Here is a 16629-nt window from a genome sequence, read left to right on the forward strand (position 1 = left end):
TTCAACACAACTCAGCTTATACTATTCACCCAGCCATAAGCAATATATCTTTTAAATCGTTTGAGTTTGTACTTTTAAATGATCCGATTCAAAACTAAAATTAATATTCTCCGTTTATGTTATCTATATAAAAAGAGAGACGTGTCAGCCCGTCTCATTATCGTTCTCTCAGCTGATTATCCCTGGTAATGTGACACGCCCACGGAGAGCACGCGCTATTCAAACGCAAATATGTGAAGCAACACATTGAGACGCGTGAACGCCCATAAACTCTGAAAACACACATTATTTTTTAGTCAGATTAATCTACTGTCGTCTTGCGCGGCTATATGAGGAACAATCCTGGGACATTTACCACTGGGTTTATTTTCACTGCGAGGATGAACAGATTCAGCTGAGAAGTAAGTGTTTTTTGCAAGTGCTTTGTTCTAATCGCGATATAGAATAACGTAGTGTCTGTAAACGGAAAAATAGCGTACTGTTAAATGTGAATCATGTTTGTGTGTGTGTGTGTGTGTGTGTGTGTGTGTGTGTGTGTGTGTGTGTGTGTGTGTGTGTGTGTGTGTGTGTGTGAATGAATGAATGAATGAACGCACAGATACGCACTGTTACAGACTAAATAACATTTCGTTGACTCGTTTTGGATAAAGTTTTTACTCTAAAATAGACATCAAATAAGCTTTTTTTAGGAGTTTCTGCTCATATGTTAAATATATAGTATGTTTTGTCAATAAACTAATCAACTAAGATGTTTTAGTGTTTGTTCAAGCTATCAAAATAATGAATCCTCAACTTTGAAATATGTATGATCAAACTAAGACATTTATGGAGAAAGACAATTTTCTTTTCAAGATGTTTCCAACTCTAACTTTGAACTTTGAACTGAAATAAAACCATGTCTATACGGTGAAGGGTGTGTGATAGAAGTGTCCAGACTTATGCACCCTGTATTTTCCTTATATAAATCCAAACAATCTAAAAGCCATTCTTTTTTAAATCTCCTCATTCTTTGTGCAAGGCTCCTGTAATGATATGGCCTGATAGCACCTAATAGGGCCATTATGGGGAGGGTCTTTGTCTTTCTCAGGTGTGAAATTCCACACATATTAATGAGAGACCACGCCTCCTCGCATAAAGCTTTCTCAAACAAAACACGTCATTAAAAATGTAAAAGACTTTATTGACTTATCTGAATGAGTAGTCAGGATGATTCTCACATAGTTTTGGAGCAAATATTCTAGGCTATGTGATACAATTTTCAAAAGTCTTGTGAAGAAATAATCAATATGTGTTTTGTGGTCTTATTTCAGCAACTTTCATTTTTATTTTTTTCAATAACCACGCATAAACATTATTCTATTAAAAATACAAACATGTACATACATGTTGCTCACTCATCATGGTAGCCAAGTTTGTGCTATATAGAGTGAATTTACACCTTTGCCATTAACATGTTTATAAATAACTGAAAAAAGCACAAATGTCAGTGCATGTCAAAACATCCCAAGGGCCCCAAAAACACTCTGGTCCCCAGAGGGTTAAGTTCATAATTATTCTATAAATGTTATTTAATTTAGCAGCATTACCACGAAGCACCGTGTTTCGATATTTATTTGAATAATACAAAATAAAATAAAAACTTAATTCACAAATTGCATGCCTTGTAAGGATCCAAAGATCCCTGTAGAATTTAATATTGAGTTGAACATTTTGTTCATGACAACAAATTAACATGCGTTTTTTCAGATTATATTTAGTTTTGCTTGGAAAAAGCTGGCCCAAACCAGTTTTATTTCATCAATTATTGAAATAATGAAATATTTAGTAATAAACTTTTGTGACAGAAATATCACTAGGCTACATGTAACTTAAATCATTTAATTCCTTCATTATCAACACTGTCTAGAATAGCGATTTAAGTGTGAATTGCGACTTCTCTTTGTGTTAAGTCAGCCTCAGACTCCGATAGCCTGTGGGGGGGTTGGAGGGACAGTTGCTGGACAAAGGTGTTAATGTTCCTCTTTCATATGGAGAGTGTCGGATAGCCAGCCTGATGAGCAGGCAAAATTATTGTAAGGATAAATCTGTGTCCAAATGTAGACCCCATATCTTATTAAATTATAAATATTGTAGTTTATTTATTGTAGCCTATTTAAAGTTTTTTTTTCACACAAAATTTCAATTGAAGTTATTGTAAGGTGAATTCAACAAGGCATGCTGTGTCTTTGAAGGAACAATTAAAGGTTAAATAATTTTTCCGTGATTTGTATGGCTGACACGCAGCGACATATACAGTATTATCAGCTGTATGATGTGTTTTTACCCTGATGTTTAATTTCGAGAGATACCCAGCGCGCGCAGCGAGGGAGACTAAATAAACTTGTTAAAAAGAGATCCAGCGCGAGAGAGGCAAAGAGAAACGCATGTTTTTAATTTAATTATGTTTCTTTGGACAATTTTCGTTTTGTAGGCCTACTGTTTTAATTGTTTAATTTAGCTGTAATTTCTTTGGCAATACAAATTTAAAATGTCGCAAGAATAAGATTAGCCTAGTGTTTCTTATTTTGCATCGCAAAAGAAATAAACTCTAAACAAGATGCAACCCTGTTTTAAATTAAAAAATTTAAACCTTGAAATGTTCGAACTTGGTTTCAAACTTAAGTAATTTTAGTGTTCTTTTACATTACACAATAATTTAGCAGACTAAAGACGAGCTTCTTCATTTTCATTTTCTGATGCAATCGGCTGACAATCTTCCTTCATCAGTTTTTGTCGTTTGTGCAGCGCTGCGGTTCTACAGGAATGTAGCAAATTTATGTTGTAATGATAATCAAACAAAACTCTTGACTTTAAATAAGTAAACAGATATAAACAGTTACCTATTTAAGCATCAAGGTGGGAAAATATAAACGTAGGACAACATCGGTTAAAACCTGTTAACTGTCACCCCCCTTTTTTTGAATAGACATGAAAATGCACATTTCGAACTTAAATGGTTGTAATTCAAGAATGCTTTGGAATATAGACGTAAGATTGGTCTTGTTTTAAAGAAGACATTTGGCAGATTTTTGTAGAAGTGAAATAAATTAAGAAAGTGAAACAGAAAAAAAGTTATAGAAGTTTGAGTTTATGTAAATGTACAATGTAAAAAAATTAATTATTCATATTTTATGTAAAATATATATTTTCAAAACCTGGGCTACTCTAAAACTGCTGAAAAATCAAAGCCAAAAATCTGAACAAGTTGTGTTTCAAATTTTAGGTTGATATCTCAAAAAATGAGCTTTCAGTAAGATTTTGTTTGGGCGCAGTACCAAACTTTTTCACTAGGTCACAACCAGACTCCATTACTGCCCATATAAGGGCGCCTCCATTTCCATATGTGTTTTGAGTGATATGAACCATTATTTCCACAATTTTCATTCAATTTATGAAGTAGAAATCTTATTCAGAAGTAGTATGGGAAGTTTGGCAGATTTTGATATGAATTCAACCTCTAAGAAACACATACAAAAAACACGCATGTGCATCATAGCTCGCTGCCACATCACAAATGGTGAATTTATAATTTTTGTCTTTATAGTTCAAACATTTTCAGACCTTTTTTTCTAAAATAATTGAATGGATGCTATCTTTTGAACTCTTGGCATGAAAACAAACTGAGGTTTCTACCATTTTTTCATGATTTTTCATGTTCATTGCTATTTCAAAATAAAGGTCTGAACACGCCTTAGGAGTATGAAAATATTCTTGTTACAAATTGATAAATTATGGCTCCTCTGTAATTTATTTTGAAAATCAGTCACCAAATATGGAAACTAGAGATTGTAAGCTTTCAAATGATATATATTTTGTCAATATTACTTAAGGTTTTTACTAAGATATTATTGCTTTAAAAATATAATGGCAAACGTCCCACCTGTGGGACGGTGACAGTTAAGTTAACAACATGTATGCTACATTGAGATTCGATCTCGGGTCGAATGAAGCTCCTCGAAGCTCGTGTTGTTGCGTTGATCACTGAGCTGTCTTCTGTATGCTGTTAAAGTTGTAAAGCCTCATTCATGTAGCCTAAATGTTTTTATTGCAATGTTTTATGTTGAAATGTTTTCATTATTTATTCAACATACATTTCAGTAGCCTAATTTCAGTATTGTGATTATGAATTATTTTAACTACGTTTCACTTGTTGAATTCTTCTGCTACCAGCTTTCAATCGCTCTGAATCAGCGCGGTGCGGCAGCAGATTACGCATTAGAGAGAATAAACCGGAATAAACGAACACTTTTCAGAGTCTATGATTGTAGCGCCTCTTAGCGGTAAAAGGCAGCAAATACACCACACATTTTACCGCCGCGGTGGAACGGCTGATGTGGGCATTGTCATGGCTTGCCTCGACATTTGCGTTTGAATAGCGCGCGTCCTCCGTGGGCGTGTCAGATTAACGCGTAATGAAGTGTAATGAGCTGGGGAAAAAAATACTGACAGCACTCTCTTTTCATACAGATTGCATAAACTGAGAATATTTGTTTTTTATATAAATTACTTCATTTAAAAGAAGAGAATTTAAGCTTCATAAAGAAAAACCTCTCGTGCCTGTGTGACAAGTAATCGCGGAGTTACAGTTAATCTTAGGACGCGTTTCAGAATGGACTTCACTGACAGAGAGAACGCAGAACTCGCATCATGTTTGTTTTTCTTTATTTGGTGAAAAGCACAACACTTTGTTTTTATTGTGAGTATCCACAAAAAAAATAGAAACTTAACAGGATCTAATGATGTACAACACTTATATGTAAGATCAAAATTAACCGAGTATTTTGAGTCTCTTTTACACTGATAAGAAAAAAAGCGAGACAATCGCGCCGGCGCGATAGCCGACCCCAGGGGGTTAAATATACAAGCTTCATAAAAATGATCATTCTAGAAGAAAATTTCAAATGGCTTTTGCATCTGAACTCTTCATATATTTAAATGTTATTTTTAATGTGATGACCAAAACATTATTTATTTGTTCATCCTTCAAAGATGACACCCATTTATAAACCTGAAAGTTTCCAGATGTAGGAAAACTCACACTTATTTAAAAAAATATTTTTTCTTTTAACAAATAGGACATTTCTCTGGCATTTCTTACTTTTTGCTGTATCGAAAACGTACCGAACCGTGACTTTAAAACCGAGGTACGTACCGAACCGTGATTTTTGTGTACCGTTACACCCCTACTATTTTGGGTGTATCACAAGAGAAGACCAAACTTTTAGTTTAAAAGGCTACTAGGTGAACCATTCAGAAAGTGTTCGTAGAAGGTCATGTGAAGGTTCATTTTGACAAAGTATGACATTAGTAAGAGTTCAGTGATTCAGAGAACTGAAATATTAATGATAATCAATAAAAATTTATTCATTAATGTGTGTATATATATTTATGTATATATATGTGTGTGTGTGTGTGTGTATTAGGGCTGGGCGATAATCGCAATAAAATTTACGTCGATAACGATGATTAGCTGTGGACATTTTTACTCTGTATGGATTAATCAAACAGTCTGCAAATTTGGCATCATGCCTCAACTTTGCTGTTGCAGTATACACAAACGGTTTCGTCTATCGACACGAAATCCATAATATTTTGTCGGCACGGTCTGGAGATGATATGATTCGATTTTGGTAAAAATCGGACAAATTGTCTAGGAGAAGTTTGAAAAAGTATGTTTTAAAAGAAAATAAAGATGGCGGACAGGAAGTTTGGCTGACTATGGCAAAATTGGCATCTATTTTATGCAAAGGAATCTATTAGGACCAGTGTCATTACAATTGGCAAAATTATTCAAAAGTTATTAGCATTTTTGGAAATTTTGTTAAAACTTTTTTACCAGAAGGTGGCGCTGCCCCAAAACTTTTTGAGTACCTTCAAGGCATGGTGACGAGTTTATAAATACCCGAGATTTGAGTTTCGTAATGGGACAACAATGCATTCGTAAAGTTCGCAATGCATTCGTAAAGACCTCTGCACTCCAGTATGGGATCCCTGCACTTTCGGCTGGATACATTTCGTGGAGTGGATTCCAGTCTGCATGGAGTGGATTTTAATGTTTTGCGACCTGTACAGAGATTCGCCCCACAGTCATTGGTCAAATTCGAACTTTTCAACACTCAATCCATCAATAATAAATCCACACTGATTGAAGAACACATCAGAGAGAAAGGACTTGACTTCATGTGTCTGACGGAAATCTGGCATCAGCCAGAGGTTTGCTTTGCCCTAAATGAAGCTTGTCCCCCTGGCTACAGTTACTTGGAGGCAGCTCGCAGCACTGGCCGTGGTGGTGGCCTAGCTGTCATTCACCGACAGGACCTGGAGCTGTCCCCATCGCCCTGCCTGCAAGATCTTCTTGTGAGTGTCTTGCATTTAAATGTAAGCCCCCCTTTCCAATGACTGTTCTCCTTATCTACCGGCCCCCTAAACCCAACTCTGCTTTCATCCCGGAAATGTCTGATCTCCTCACAACACTCTGTACTACCTCTGGACCTACGATAATCCTGAGAGATATAAATATTCATGTCGACACCCCCTCACATTCCAGGGGACACGCACTCGATTTGGTCATCTCTCACTCCGCCCCCATCAGCAACCTACAGGCTTATGATCTTGGTGTTTCAGATCACAAGGTCGTGTCAATGGAGATGCCCTTTCCTTAAACCCACACCAAACCAAAGCGACAGATCCACTACAGAAAGCTGAAAAACATCAATGCGAATGCCCTGGCCCAGGACCTTCAACATCTCTCCTCCGGCTTTACTGACTTCCTTTCTGTTGCTGACTCCGTGGATGTCTACAACCAGTCCCTGAGCAGTCTTCAAGACCTCCCCTTAATATCAAGGGCAGTCTCATTCACACGCTAAGCACCCTGGTACACCTGCGAGATGCGAAAGATGAAGGTGGCTGGGCGTGTCCTTGAGCGGCGGCTGAAGGCCTCTGGACTGACTGTTCACAAACAGGCATACAGGGAACAAAAGAGGGCATATGCAGAAGCTCTGAGGGACGCACGGTCCAGGTTCTATTCCACTATCATCAACAACAGCCCCGGTAACTCCAAACAACTTTTTTTAACAATAAACCACCTTCTCAAACCCCCCCTACTCTCCCACTATGAGACCACCGAGGAGAGGCGCAACATGCACATCACTTTTTTCAAACAAAAAGTATATAACATCCGCTCACACCTCTCCGCCACTGCTGTCCTGCCCATCCCAACGGCCGACCCACCGTTTGAGATTGTCCAGCCCCTCTGTTCTTTCTCTGATGCCACACAGGAAGAAGTGGAGGACGTCATCAAAAGAATTAAGCCGTCCACCTGTGCCCTTGACCCTTTCCCTTCAGCCCCGCCAACATCTCTGCCATTTCTCCATTCATCACCAAGATCATAAACCACTCCCTCCTGGTTGGCCATATCCCATCGACGTTAAAAACTGATGTCATCAGTCCTCTACTGAAAAAAACCACTCTGGATCCAGAAGTTCTCTCCAACTACAGGCCCATTTCCAATCTTCCATTCCTATCAAAGGTTCTGGAAAAAACAGTTGCAGCACAACTTCATATTCACCTCAAACACAATAACTTGTTTGAAAAGTTTCAGTCGGGTTTCCGCCCTGGCCATAGCACAGAAACAGCCTAGGTCAGGATCACCAACGACCTCCTGATGGCAGCAGATACTGGTTCCCCATCTACTCATTCTCCTAGACCTAACAGCTGCTTTTGATACAGTAGACCAGGGGCGTTGCTAGACATTAAGCTCTACTGGGGCACAGGCCCCCCATTGGTTGTCTGAGGTAGCAAGCGTAACTAAGGAGGGCGGGGCTTACCGATAGATAAATGAAATTTGTTTGTTTCAAAAACACCATGCTCGGTAGAGTAACTTAGGGCGGTTCGGGGGCATGCTCCCCCGAGAAAACTTGGATTTCTCGGACCTACATATGTGCATTTTAAGGTGTTTGAATGCCAACAAATTGGATAACAATAGCTTTAAAATCATGTTACACGAATTTTTTTTTGTGCCATAAAAGGCATGAAAATAGAAACCGGAGAGAACTTTCTTGCACATTTGCATTCTTCTACATTACACAATGTTAATAATGAATAATTAGCCTTTATATTTTTCAAGAATTTACAATTACATAATTTCAATAAATCAATAAAGAGTTAATACTATATAAAATAAAGAGCATGTACAGTATATTCTAAAAGAAAACAAAGTTCCCCAGCCAAGTCCAAACGAAGTTAATTTATTTGTTGAGCATTAAACTGTAGGCTACCGCCTATGCTTCATTTTGGCAAAACGGTCAATCACTTGACTCTGACTCAATTTTACTTTTAAGATTATTTGTATTATTTAGAAACTTTTGTTTCGTCATGTTTTCATAGCCTACCTCGCGTGCCAACACCGGACTTCGGTGTGCTCAGATGTGTGCGCGCTGCTGTTGCTAGGAAACACAGACGGGCGCGGATTTCAGCTTCTGTTTCTGTTATGCAAATAGATCATTTCTATTACCCTATTATATAATTTATATTAAATACACTGACAAATAAAATAAATTGTTAAACTCAAACTTCAGATTTACTGGGGCACAGCAGATTTATACTGGGGCACGTGCCCCAGTAAAATGGGTCTAGCAACGCCCCTGCAGTAGACCACAACATCCTCCTCCACCGCCTGCAATACACCATTGGAAAATGTTCACAACTGGTTTATCTCATACCTGACTGGCAGAACCGAGCACGTTGCCCTGGGCAAAGCAAAATCACACACTCACAACGTCACCTGCGGTGTCCCTCAGGGCTCTGTGCTGGGCCCCACACTCTTCTCCATTTACATAGCCTAGAAATCTAGACGCACCCTAGCGGCAGCGAAAATTATTTCGCAGCCAGTGTGGTCTAGCAACTCTCCATAGGCTTTTGAGCTGGAAAAACCAAAAACTGGTCAGGCCAATCACATCGTGTAAAGAGTCGGCGGGCGGGCTTAACACAATAACGGCACAGTTCATGACGTTCCGCGTGATTTCCATAGGTGATTTTCCTGCTACTTGAAAACAATGAAGATGCAGCGGTCTTTCGAATCGGCTTTGGCCGCGACTCTGGAGGACTTGGAGTTAAGAACGTCACTCAAGTCATTCTTAAAAAAGGAAGATGTGTTCGGATTTTTGCCGTCCTGATACGGCAAAAGTTTAATATATCAATTAGCTCCGCTGGTGGAAAGACGCATGGGACTCACTCATCCACAACCGTTCGTTGCTCTGGTTGGTTGTAGCGTCATCCTATTGCGTGCAGAGGGATTTTGAAAGGTAACCGTTTATCCCGCACCTCGGATTGAGGCATGTCAATGGAGAGTTCCCAGACCTAACATCTTGATGTAGGTCTGGCATGCCAGGCTACCATTTACATGCTTCCCATTGGCAAAGTCATTAGCAGACATGGTATATCATTCTATTGTTATGCTGATGACACACAGCTTTATCTCAGGACAACCCCCGCTTCTTCTGCTCCGTTGCCAACATCCACACTGACCACCTGCCTGGAGGAGATAGAGACGTGGATGAAGCTCAATTTCCTTCAGCTAAACAGTTCCAAAACGGAAGCCATTTCAATTGGCACACCACATCAGCTCCGCTTTTCAGCTTTTACAGCGTCTTATTTGACAAAAAAATACAAATGCAATGTTTTGTTGTAAATTGATTATTCTTAATTTGATTACATTTTAAAAACTTAATTAAATTGGTAAAGTTTATTTAAAGTTGTATTTAATCATAAAAAAAAAAACAAAAAAAAAAAACAGAATTTAGGGAAAATTGATTTCACGGGGCCTAAATTAAAAGGTAGCCACTCTGTGAAATTTAATTGTGAAGAAACAAGTTTACATTTTTACATTCATTCTCAAGGTCTAACAAATATTTGGAAAGCATTTCCTACCCCATTAATGGTAAATGAATATTGTGATAAATATCATGATATATCAATATCGTATAATATGGAAAAAAATATTGTGATAATATTTTTGGCCATATCGCCCAGCCCCATGTATGTATGTGTGTGCGCGTGTTATATTTTAAGGTTAAGATCTGTTTAATAAAAGCATTGAGGACTATATACTTGAATGCAATTGCTAAAAAAACGCAATCTCATGTGCAGGCAGTGCAAGTATTGACATTCCTGTTCTGAATATGCTGATATCTGGAGAAGCTTCCATGCTGGAGGTGAGCAGATTCCAGTTTAATTACATGCAAAACGTCCTCAGTCCTATCTCTTAATTCTCTCTTACAATGTTTCTTCATTTCAGGCATTAGATATCTCTCTGAAGAATTCCATGCCCTGGTTGGTCCTGGCTGGTTCGGGGGGGCTTGCCAATCTTGTGTGTGACATCGTGGAGAACGTGCAATCTGCTCCGATGCCCTCAACTGGAGGAGCAGAGAAGGAGGAAGGGACTCCCAACATGGAGCTTAGAGAACGATTGGCGGAGAAAGTAAAGATATACTTTCCTTCAGAGCAGGAGATGGACAAACATGTTGACAGGGTAAATGTTACACTCTTTATTCGATCATATAACATCAAAATACTAAAACTGAATTGTTTTTTGTGCTGTTTTTTCTTCTTGTTGCTTGGCTGGTACCTGAAAGGTTTTCAGCATCTACCAAAACAAAGACCTCATCTGCATTTATAACGCGGAACAGGAAGGAGCGGATGATTTTGACACTGTGATGCTTAAAGTCCTCGTTCAAGGTAAACCTTAAACTGTTTATTACAGTGTTTCTACATCTCTTCAACTTGGAACCCCTTCGGTCTACAGTGGACCTATTCATTAAATATTTTTCTGTTTATAATTTTTGCTCTCTCTTTGTGTGTGTGTGTGTTAGCGAGTAAAAAACATGCTACGGGCAATTCTAATCCCTATACTGATGAGTTGAGGCTTGCTGTAACATGGAACAGAGTGGACATTGCCAAGAGTGAACTCTTCAATGGAAACATCGACTGGAAGGTAGAGGATTGTGGGAAATATACTGTAAATGAGCTTTTAAACTAGGGCTAGTTGTCGAATGTTGCTGTACTTTAAACAGTACAGCAGGGCTCTTGAAAAGCCAGAGTCAATAAACGTGTTAAATTGATCAAAAGTTACAGTAAATACATATTCAGCACAGCTGTTTTCAACAGTCATTATAATATGAAGTGTTTTCTTGAGCAGCAAATCATCATATTAGAATGAGTTCTGATGGATCATGTGACACTGAAAATTTCGCAAAAACTCCCATTTATCGCAAAAAGGTTTTTACGGTGGCATGAGGTGGTTTTTCAGGCAATTCGAAAAAGTAATATTTCGCAAAACTGCCATGGAAACAGTTTTTGCGCATTTACAGGTCACGTGATGTAGATGGCGTGGTATGTTTGGACAGAAGACGAGACAGTTCTTTATTAAACTCATAAAAGACAAAAGAATTACAGTAATACTGGATTCTAAACCTCAAAGAAATGGCACAATCAAGAGCTTGAAGCAGATATAAGTGAGAAACGCCTCATATGTGTTTCTCCCTGTCTCCCTGTTTTGTGTACCTCATATATCTTTCCTTACCATTAATGCTTGGATAACACACCTACTGCTCCTTCGATTGAAAATAATGGCTAGGCCGATGGCTGTGATAAACCTACCAACATCCGTTGCCATGATTGTTGGAATGACTTATCGTGAGAGGAAAAAAATACGTTTTAGTCGCATAACATCGGTTAATGGAAACACCGTAATTTTGCAATCGTTTTTTATCGACATTAAAACGCAGGAGAAAGCTTATGTGTGTAGCCTGCATTGTACTCTCTTAGTTTCTGGATGCTGTTCTCTGTAACATGTGCTGCTCACAGATAAACATTAGGGTTATAATGTTCAGGAACAGTGGTTAAAATCAATTTGAACCACTCTAAGTTTGTCAGCATTAGATATAATAATGAGTTTTGTAAACGGAGTGGAAAACTGTCTTCTCTAACGCAGCTCAACCAGGCCTTGTCCGCTTTTTTGCATATTCAGAGGGCGGGGATTATTTAAATAAGGAACATTATGACTTCACAAAGCCTAGAAAAAACGCGTTGTAGTCCAAACGAGTCGTCTGTTGTAGTTCTTGGAAAGTGGATTCTGTTAAATAAAATCTCCCTTTGGAGTGGACTTTTAGCTTTGTAACCTTGCAGATATTTTTTTATTCTCAAACAGCAACATTACACACCAACTAAAGTTGAGAAAGTGAAAAAGCATAATAGGACCCCTTTAAATAGTAATAATATTTCACAATAAAACGTTTTACTGTATTTTTGTTAAAATAACTGTAGCCTTGGTGAGCAGTTTTTCTGGTATGTGGTGATAACCTGGTATTTCTTTCCTGGTTTCCTGCAGTACGATGATCTGAAAGATTCCATGACTGACGCGTTGATGAACAATAAACCCCAGTTTGTGCGTCTCTTCATTGATCATGGTCTGAACATTTTGAGCTACCTGACTTACGAAAAACTGGAAGATCTTTACAACTCCATCCCTGACAACAGCCAGGCCGGCAAACTGCTGCAGCATATCCTGAAGGAGCGCAGGAACGAGTCCAGCAATGATAAGAAATACGGCATTAGCATTTATGAGGTGAGATCTGAAAATTATTGGACAAATATCGGCAGATTAATTAGTGTATTACCCAGTAACACCCACTGGAGGGCATAACCAGGATTTCCTTTGCTACTCGCAAGTTATTCTTACCAGTTTTGTACTTGTATACTAAAACAGTGATATTAAAAGACCAAATCCAGTAAATACCTTATTGATAATACATACTATATACAGGCAAGCAAATGAGCCCAGAATATGAACGCAACACGCTAACTTGCATCCTAAGCAATTTCCCATTGCAAATGATGTTTTATAAACAAAGTTCGGGAGGAGCACTCAACTTGCAATCAACTTGTCATCAAACAATTATCATGTCTATCCCATCAGCACGAGAGGAAGCATATATATATTCACTCTGTCGACTCACCTAACATTCCTTGACAGTTTCAGCATCCCTCCACCACCCCGACTCCTCACTCTTGGCTTATTCTTTCACAGCCAGGAATACGGGGGGAGTACTCTGGGTTCGGGCCGAATTCCTAACCCGGATCCCTCTCCTCGGACAGCACGCCAAATACGCATTTATTCTATCTGACTTATTTGTAAGTGCGAACTCGTGAAACCATTATAAAGAAAATGCGTATGTGGCTTAATGCATTAATACTGGTGGACCAAATTCAGTATACACCTCCTTGTTGATAAAAATACTCTTTACAGGCAAGCAGATGAACCCATAATATGAACGAAACATGGAAAGTTTCAATGTTAAGGGTTTTCCCTTTGAAAACTATTATAAAGTAAACTCATAAAATGAAATTTATTGTGTTGTGTTCATATTCTGGGCTTATCTACTTGCTTGTAAAAAAATAATGCATCATCAATAAGATGGATACTGAATCTGATCTTTTAAAATCACTAAGTATATTAAGCGATTTTTACATTAGGCATTGTAGAATGGCTCACTGTTTTTTAATGAAATGCTGTGATGAGGGCTGTATAAGGATCATAAGTGGCCAAAACTTGCAGTTTGTTCACATATCTTTGCTTTCCTCCTTTTGAGCGGTAATTATTTGTGGATCAAAAATGTTGCAAAATTGACAGGCCTGTGCTGCAGTTCTTTAGACGTTTTGCCCGCTAGTCATGTGACTGAAAACTATGAATACCGGGTATGTGGTGTTGTAAATTTCACCGATTTCTCACCCCAGGTGTCCCAACTCCTGGAGGATCTGTTAGGGGAGGTATGCCAGCCCTTCTACAAGTCTGTACTGATGCTGGACAATAGTTCTACCAAAAGAAAAGCTTTTAAGGTACCAGACTTATTACCTAGTACCTTAGAAATGTATTATGTCTAGTTTGAATCCCCCCATAAAGGAATAAAGAAAATACATTTTCTTTATTTTTTAAAGAAAAATTAAATGTCTTTAAAAACCACCCTTCAGAAAGCATGCCAGGTCCTGCAGGGGGAGTGTAGCTATCGGAAGCAGCAATGTCAGCACGCGTGGTTATGTCTCTTCATCTGGGCAGTGCTGCAGAACCGCAGTGAGATGGCCATCTTCTGCTGGGAAATGGTAACATGCTTCTGATGAGTTATTGTCACATTGATGAGTTATTGTCACATTGTTAGGGATGCATCATGTATCATTTATGGAGTGATTTCAGAGATTTTATGTTCTGTCATTATTGGTCATATTGGATATTTAATTGTTTTATTTTTAGATTACATGAAAGCTCACTTAAAGTTAATATTCAACCAAATGTATTAACTGTAAAAGTAAGATCTTTAGCAAACCTCAAAATAAATATCATACATCTCGGGTGTGTGTTTGTTTATATTGTCGCAAGATGCAAATTGTATTATTGCACAGTTCTGCATATAAAGATGGATATATATTTTATCCAACTTTATCAACATACATACAGTATACTCACTTAAAGCGATATATATTATTTAATAAACCTCAACTTCTTGACTTTTTTTATTTTTAACTTTACCTGCATAAATACGGTAAACTCACATAAAGCAATTTATACTACCGGTAATAGCAAATCTCAACTGCCTGACTTTTATTTCATCATAAAATGTAACCGTTTTCCCCCAGCTCTTTATATAAAGTTGGATATAAAAGTATGTCCAACATTATCTGTTTACATCCAGCAATATTCACTATATAGCAAAAAGCAACTGCTTAATTGCTGCAAAATTGTTATCACTGTATTATTTCTAGATTAACTATATTATCAGCAAGCTCTAATCTTCTAAATGCAACTATGTGGCATCAACATCATGATTTTCTGTAATGCTTTGAAACCCGTGTATTGAGAAAAGCTCAATAGAAAATGAATTTGTAGGATTTTATTTTTATATATGTATAATGTCTAAACTTTGAGCATTTAAAATGACCAATTTTAGTTTTACTTACAGTATTTATTAAAGGGGTCATATAATGGTACATGCACTTTTACAAGTTGATTGTACTGAAATGTGTGTTGGCAGTGTCTGTACACAACCATCATATAATGATAAAAATCCATCCAGTGTTTTTGTTTTAATCTCCTTATATGTTTTCCCCTGCCTCAAATCGAGCCGTTCGAGCCTGTGACGTCACAAGCTCGCACGCCCCTCCCACGATTGTTGAATGACAGCCGGGTTTCAACACAGACCCGCCCTCGCTCGTGAGAGCTGTCAATCATAGTCTGCGCGGTCGTTGATATGCTGGAGCACTGTCTATGAGCAGAATGGCGTCTAAGCGATTGTGGTGTTCTGTTCTTGGGTGTAATAACGAACACAGCAGTCATTTTAATGTTCCTAAATCCGAACCGCCGAAGACGCAGTGGCTGAGTTTGTTTTCGAAGGGTATATATTCCCCACGAGCAACGTCAATGCTCTCATGTGCGAATCATTTCACACACCAGACTGCTTTATAAACGAGGGTCAGTATAAAGCTGGTTTTGCTAAGAAGCTGCTCCTGAAAAAAGATCGGTACCAGAAATTCGTGTTCCTGCTGAACCTCTAGAACAACTGAAGTGAGTGTAAGGTTTTATTAAACTTTATATTAATATTTATATTAATCCTTGTAAATCGCTAGCTGCACGCTTCACAATGAATGCGTCTAAGGTTTACACTCAGGGAACATTACGGCATGTTTTCTATGTATGACGTTCTCAATATAATGCATAATCCCACGTTTATACTGAACAACGTGTTATGGTTATTGTGTTATTGAGTTACAAACGGTGTAAGCCAGAGCCGGCTCTGGTGTACACAGAACAGAGAGGCGGAGTCAGCAAAGCTCATGATCATTTAAAGTCATATACACTGAAACGGCGTGCTGAAAACAGAGCTGTTTTTTACCAGGTAAAATAAGTGTTTTCTTACAATACTAATGAGAATTTTTAATTAAAGTATATTACAAACTTTTAATTTAGACCCTAAAGAATCATATTAGCTTGTACAAAAAATGGCATTATATGACCCCTTTAATAGAAAATATTGAGGAAACCTTATTTGTCAGCCGTATATAAAAAATTTATAAAAGGAAATGTTCTGCACAGCATCACATGATCTGTCCTGCTGTTCTCTCTCAGTGCGGCGAGTCTGTACTGACGGCTCTGGGAGGATGTAAACTGTTGAGGGAGCTGTCTAAACAGGGGATTGAGACAGAGGCCAAGCTTTCCATTAAGGAGTTGGCCCAGAAGTTTGAGAATATGGCTCACGGTATGATGCGTGAAAATATTAAGTTTTTGGCATCTTATAAATGTTCTAGTGATAAATCCCTCTGTTTTCTTCTCTGGCATTTTTTGACAGATGTGTTTAGCATGTGCTACCAAACCAAAGCCAGTGATTCCTTTAAGCTACTGATTCGCAAGTCTGATATGTGGGGTGACGCCACCTGTCTGAAGATGGCCATGGCTGCTGACGCCCGTATTTTCTTCAGCCACGATGGAGTACAGGTCTTTTGACATGCAAACAGTCATTAATAACATTGTTTGTTTGGTTTTGAACA

At 38.2% G+C, this 16629-nt stretch overlaps 1 protein-coding gene across 2 annotated transcripts in view; it reads left to right on the forward strand.

The window, feature by feature from the left end:
- The window catches only part of LOC130080589 (transient receptor potential cation channel subfamily M member 4-like), a 58045-nt gene that overhangs the window by 29401 nt on the left and 12015 nt on the right, over positions 1-16629 (forward strand). For both annotated transcript variants that reach the window (XM_056246016.1, XM_056246017.1), the window contains exons 7-15: positions 10186-10250; positions 10334-10567; positions 10671-10773; positions 10908-11029; positions 12425-12661; positions 13831-13932; positions 14065-14193; positions 16211-16340; positions 16431-16576. In XM_056246016.1, the coding sequence (XP_056101991.1) occupies positions 10186-10250; positions 10334-10567; positions 10671-10773; positions 10908-11029; positions 12425-12661; positions 13831-13932; positions 14065-14193; positions 16211-16340; positions 16431-16576 (1268 nt within the window). The remainder of the gene's footprint in view (positions 1-10185; positions 10251-10333; positions 10568-10670; positions 10774-10907; positions 11030-12424; positions 12662-13830; positions 13933-14064; positions 14194-16210; positions 16341-16430; positions 16577-16629) is intronic.

The sequence above is a fragment of the Rhinichthys klamathensis genome, unplaced genomic scaffold (genome assembly GCF_029890125.1).
Source record: "Rhinichthys klamathensis goyatoka isolate OS25496 unplaced genomic scaffold, OSU_Roscu_1.1 h1tg000035l_1, whole genome shotgun sequence".
Lineage (NCBI taxonomy): Eukaryota > Metazoa > Chordata > Actinopteri > Cypriniformes > Leuciscidae > Rhinichthys > Rhinichthys klamathensis.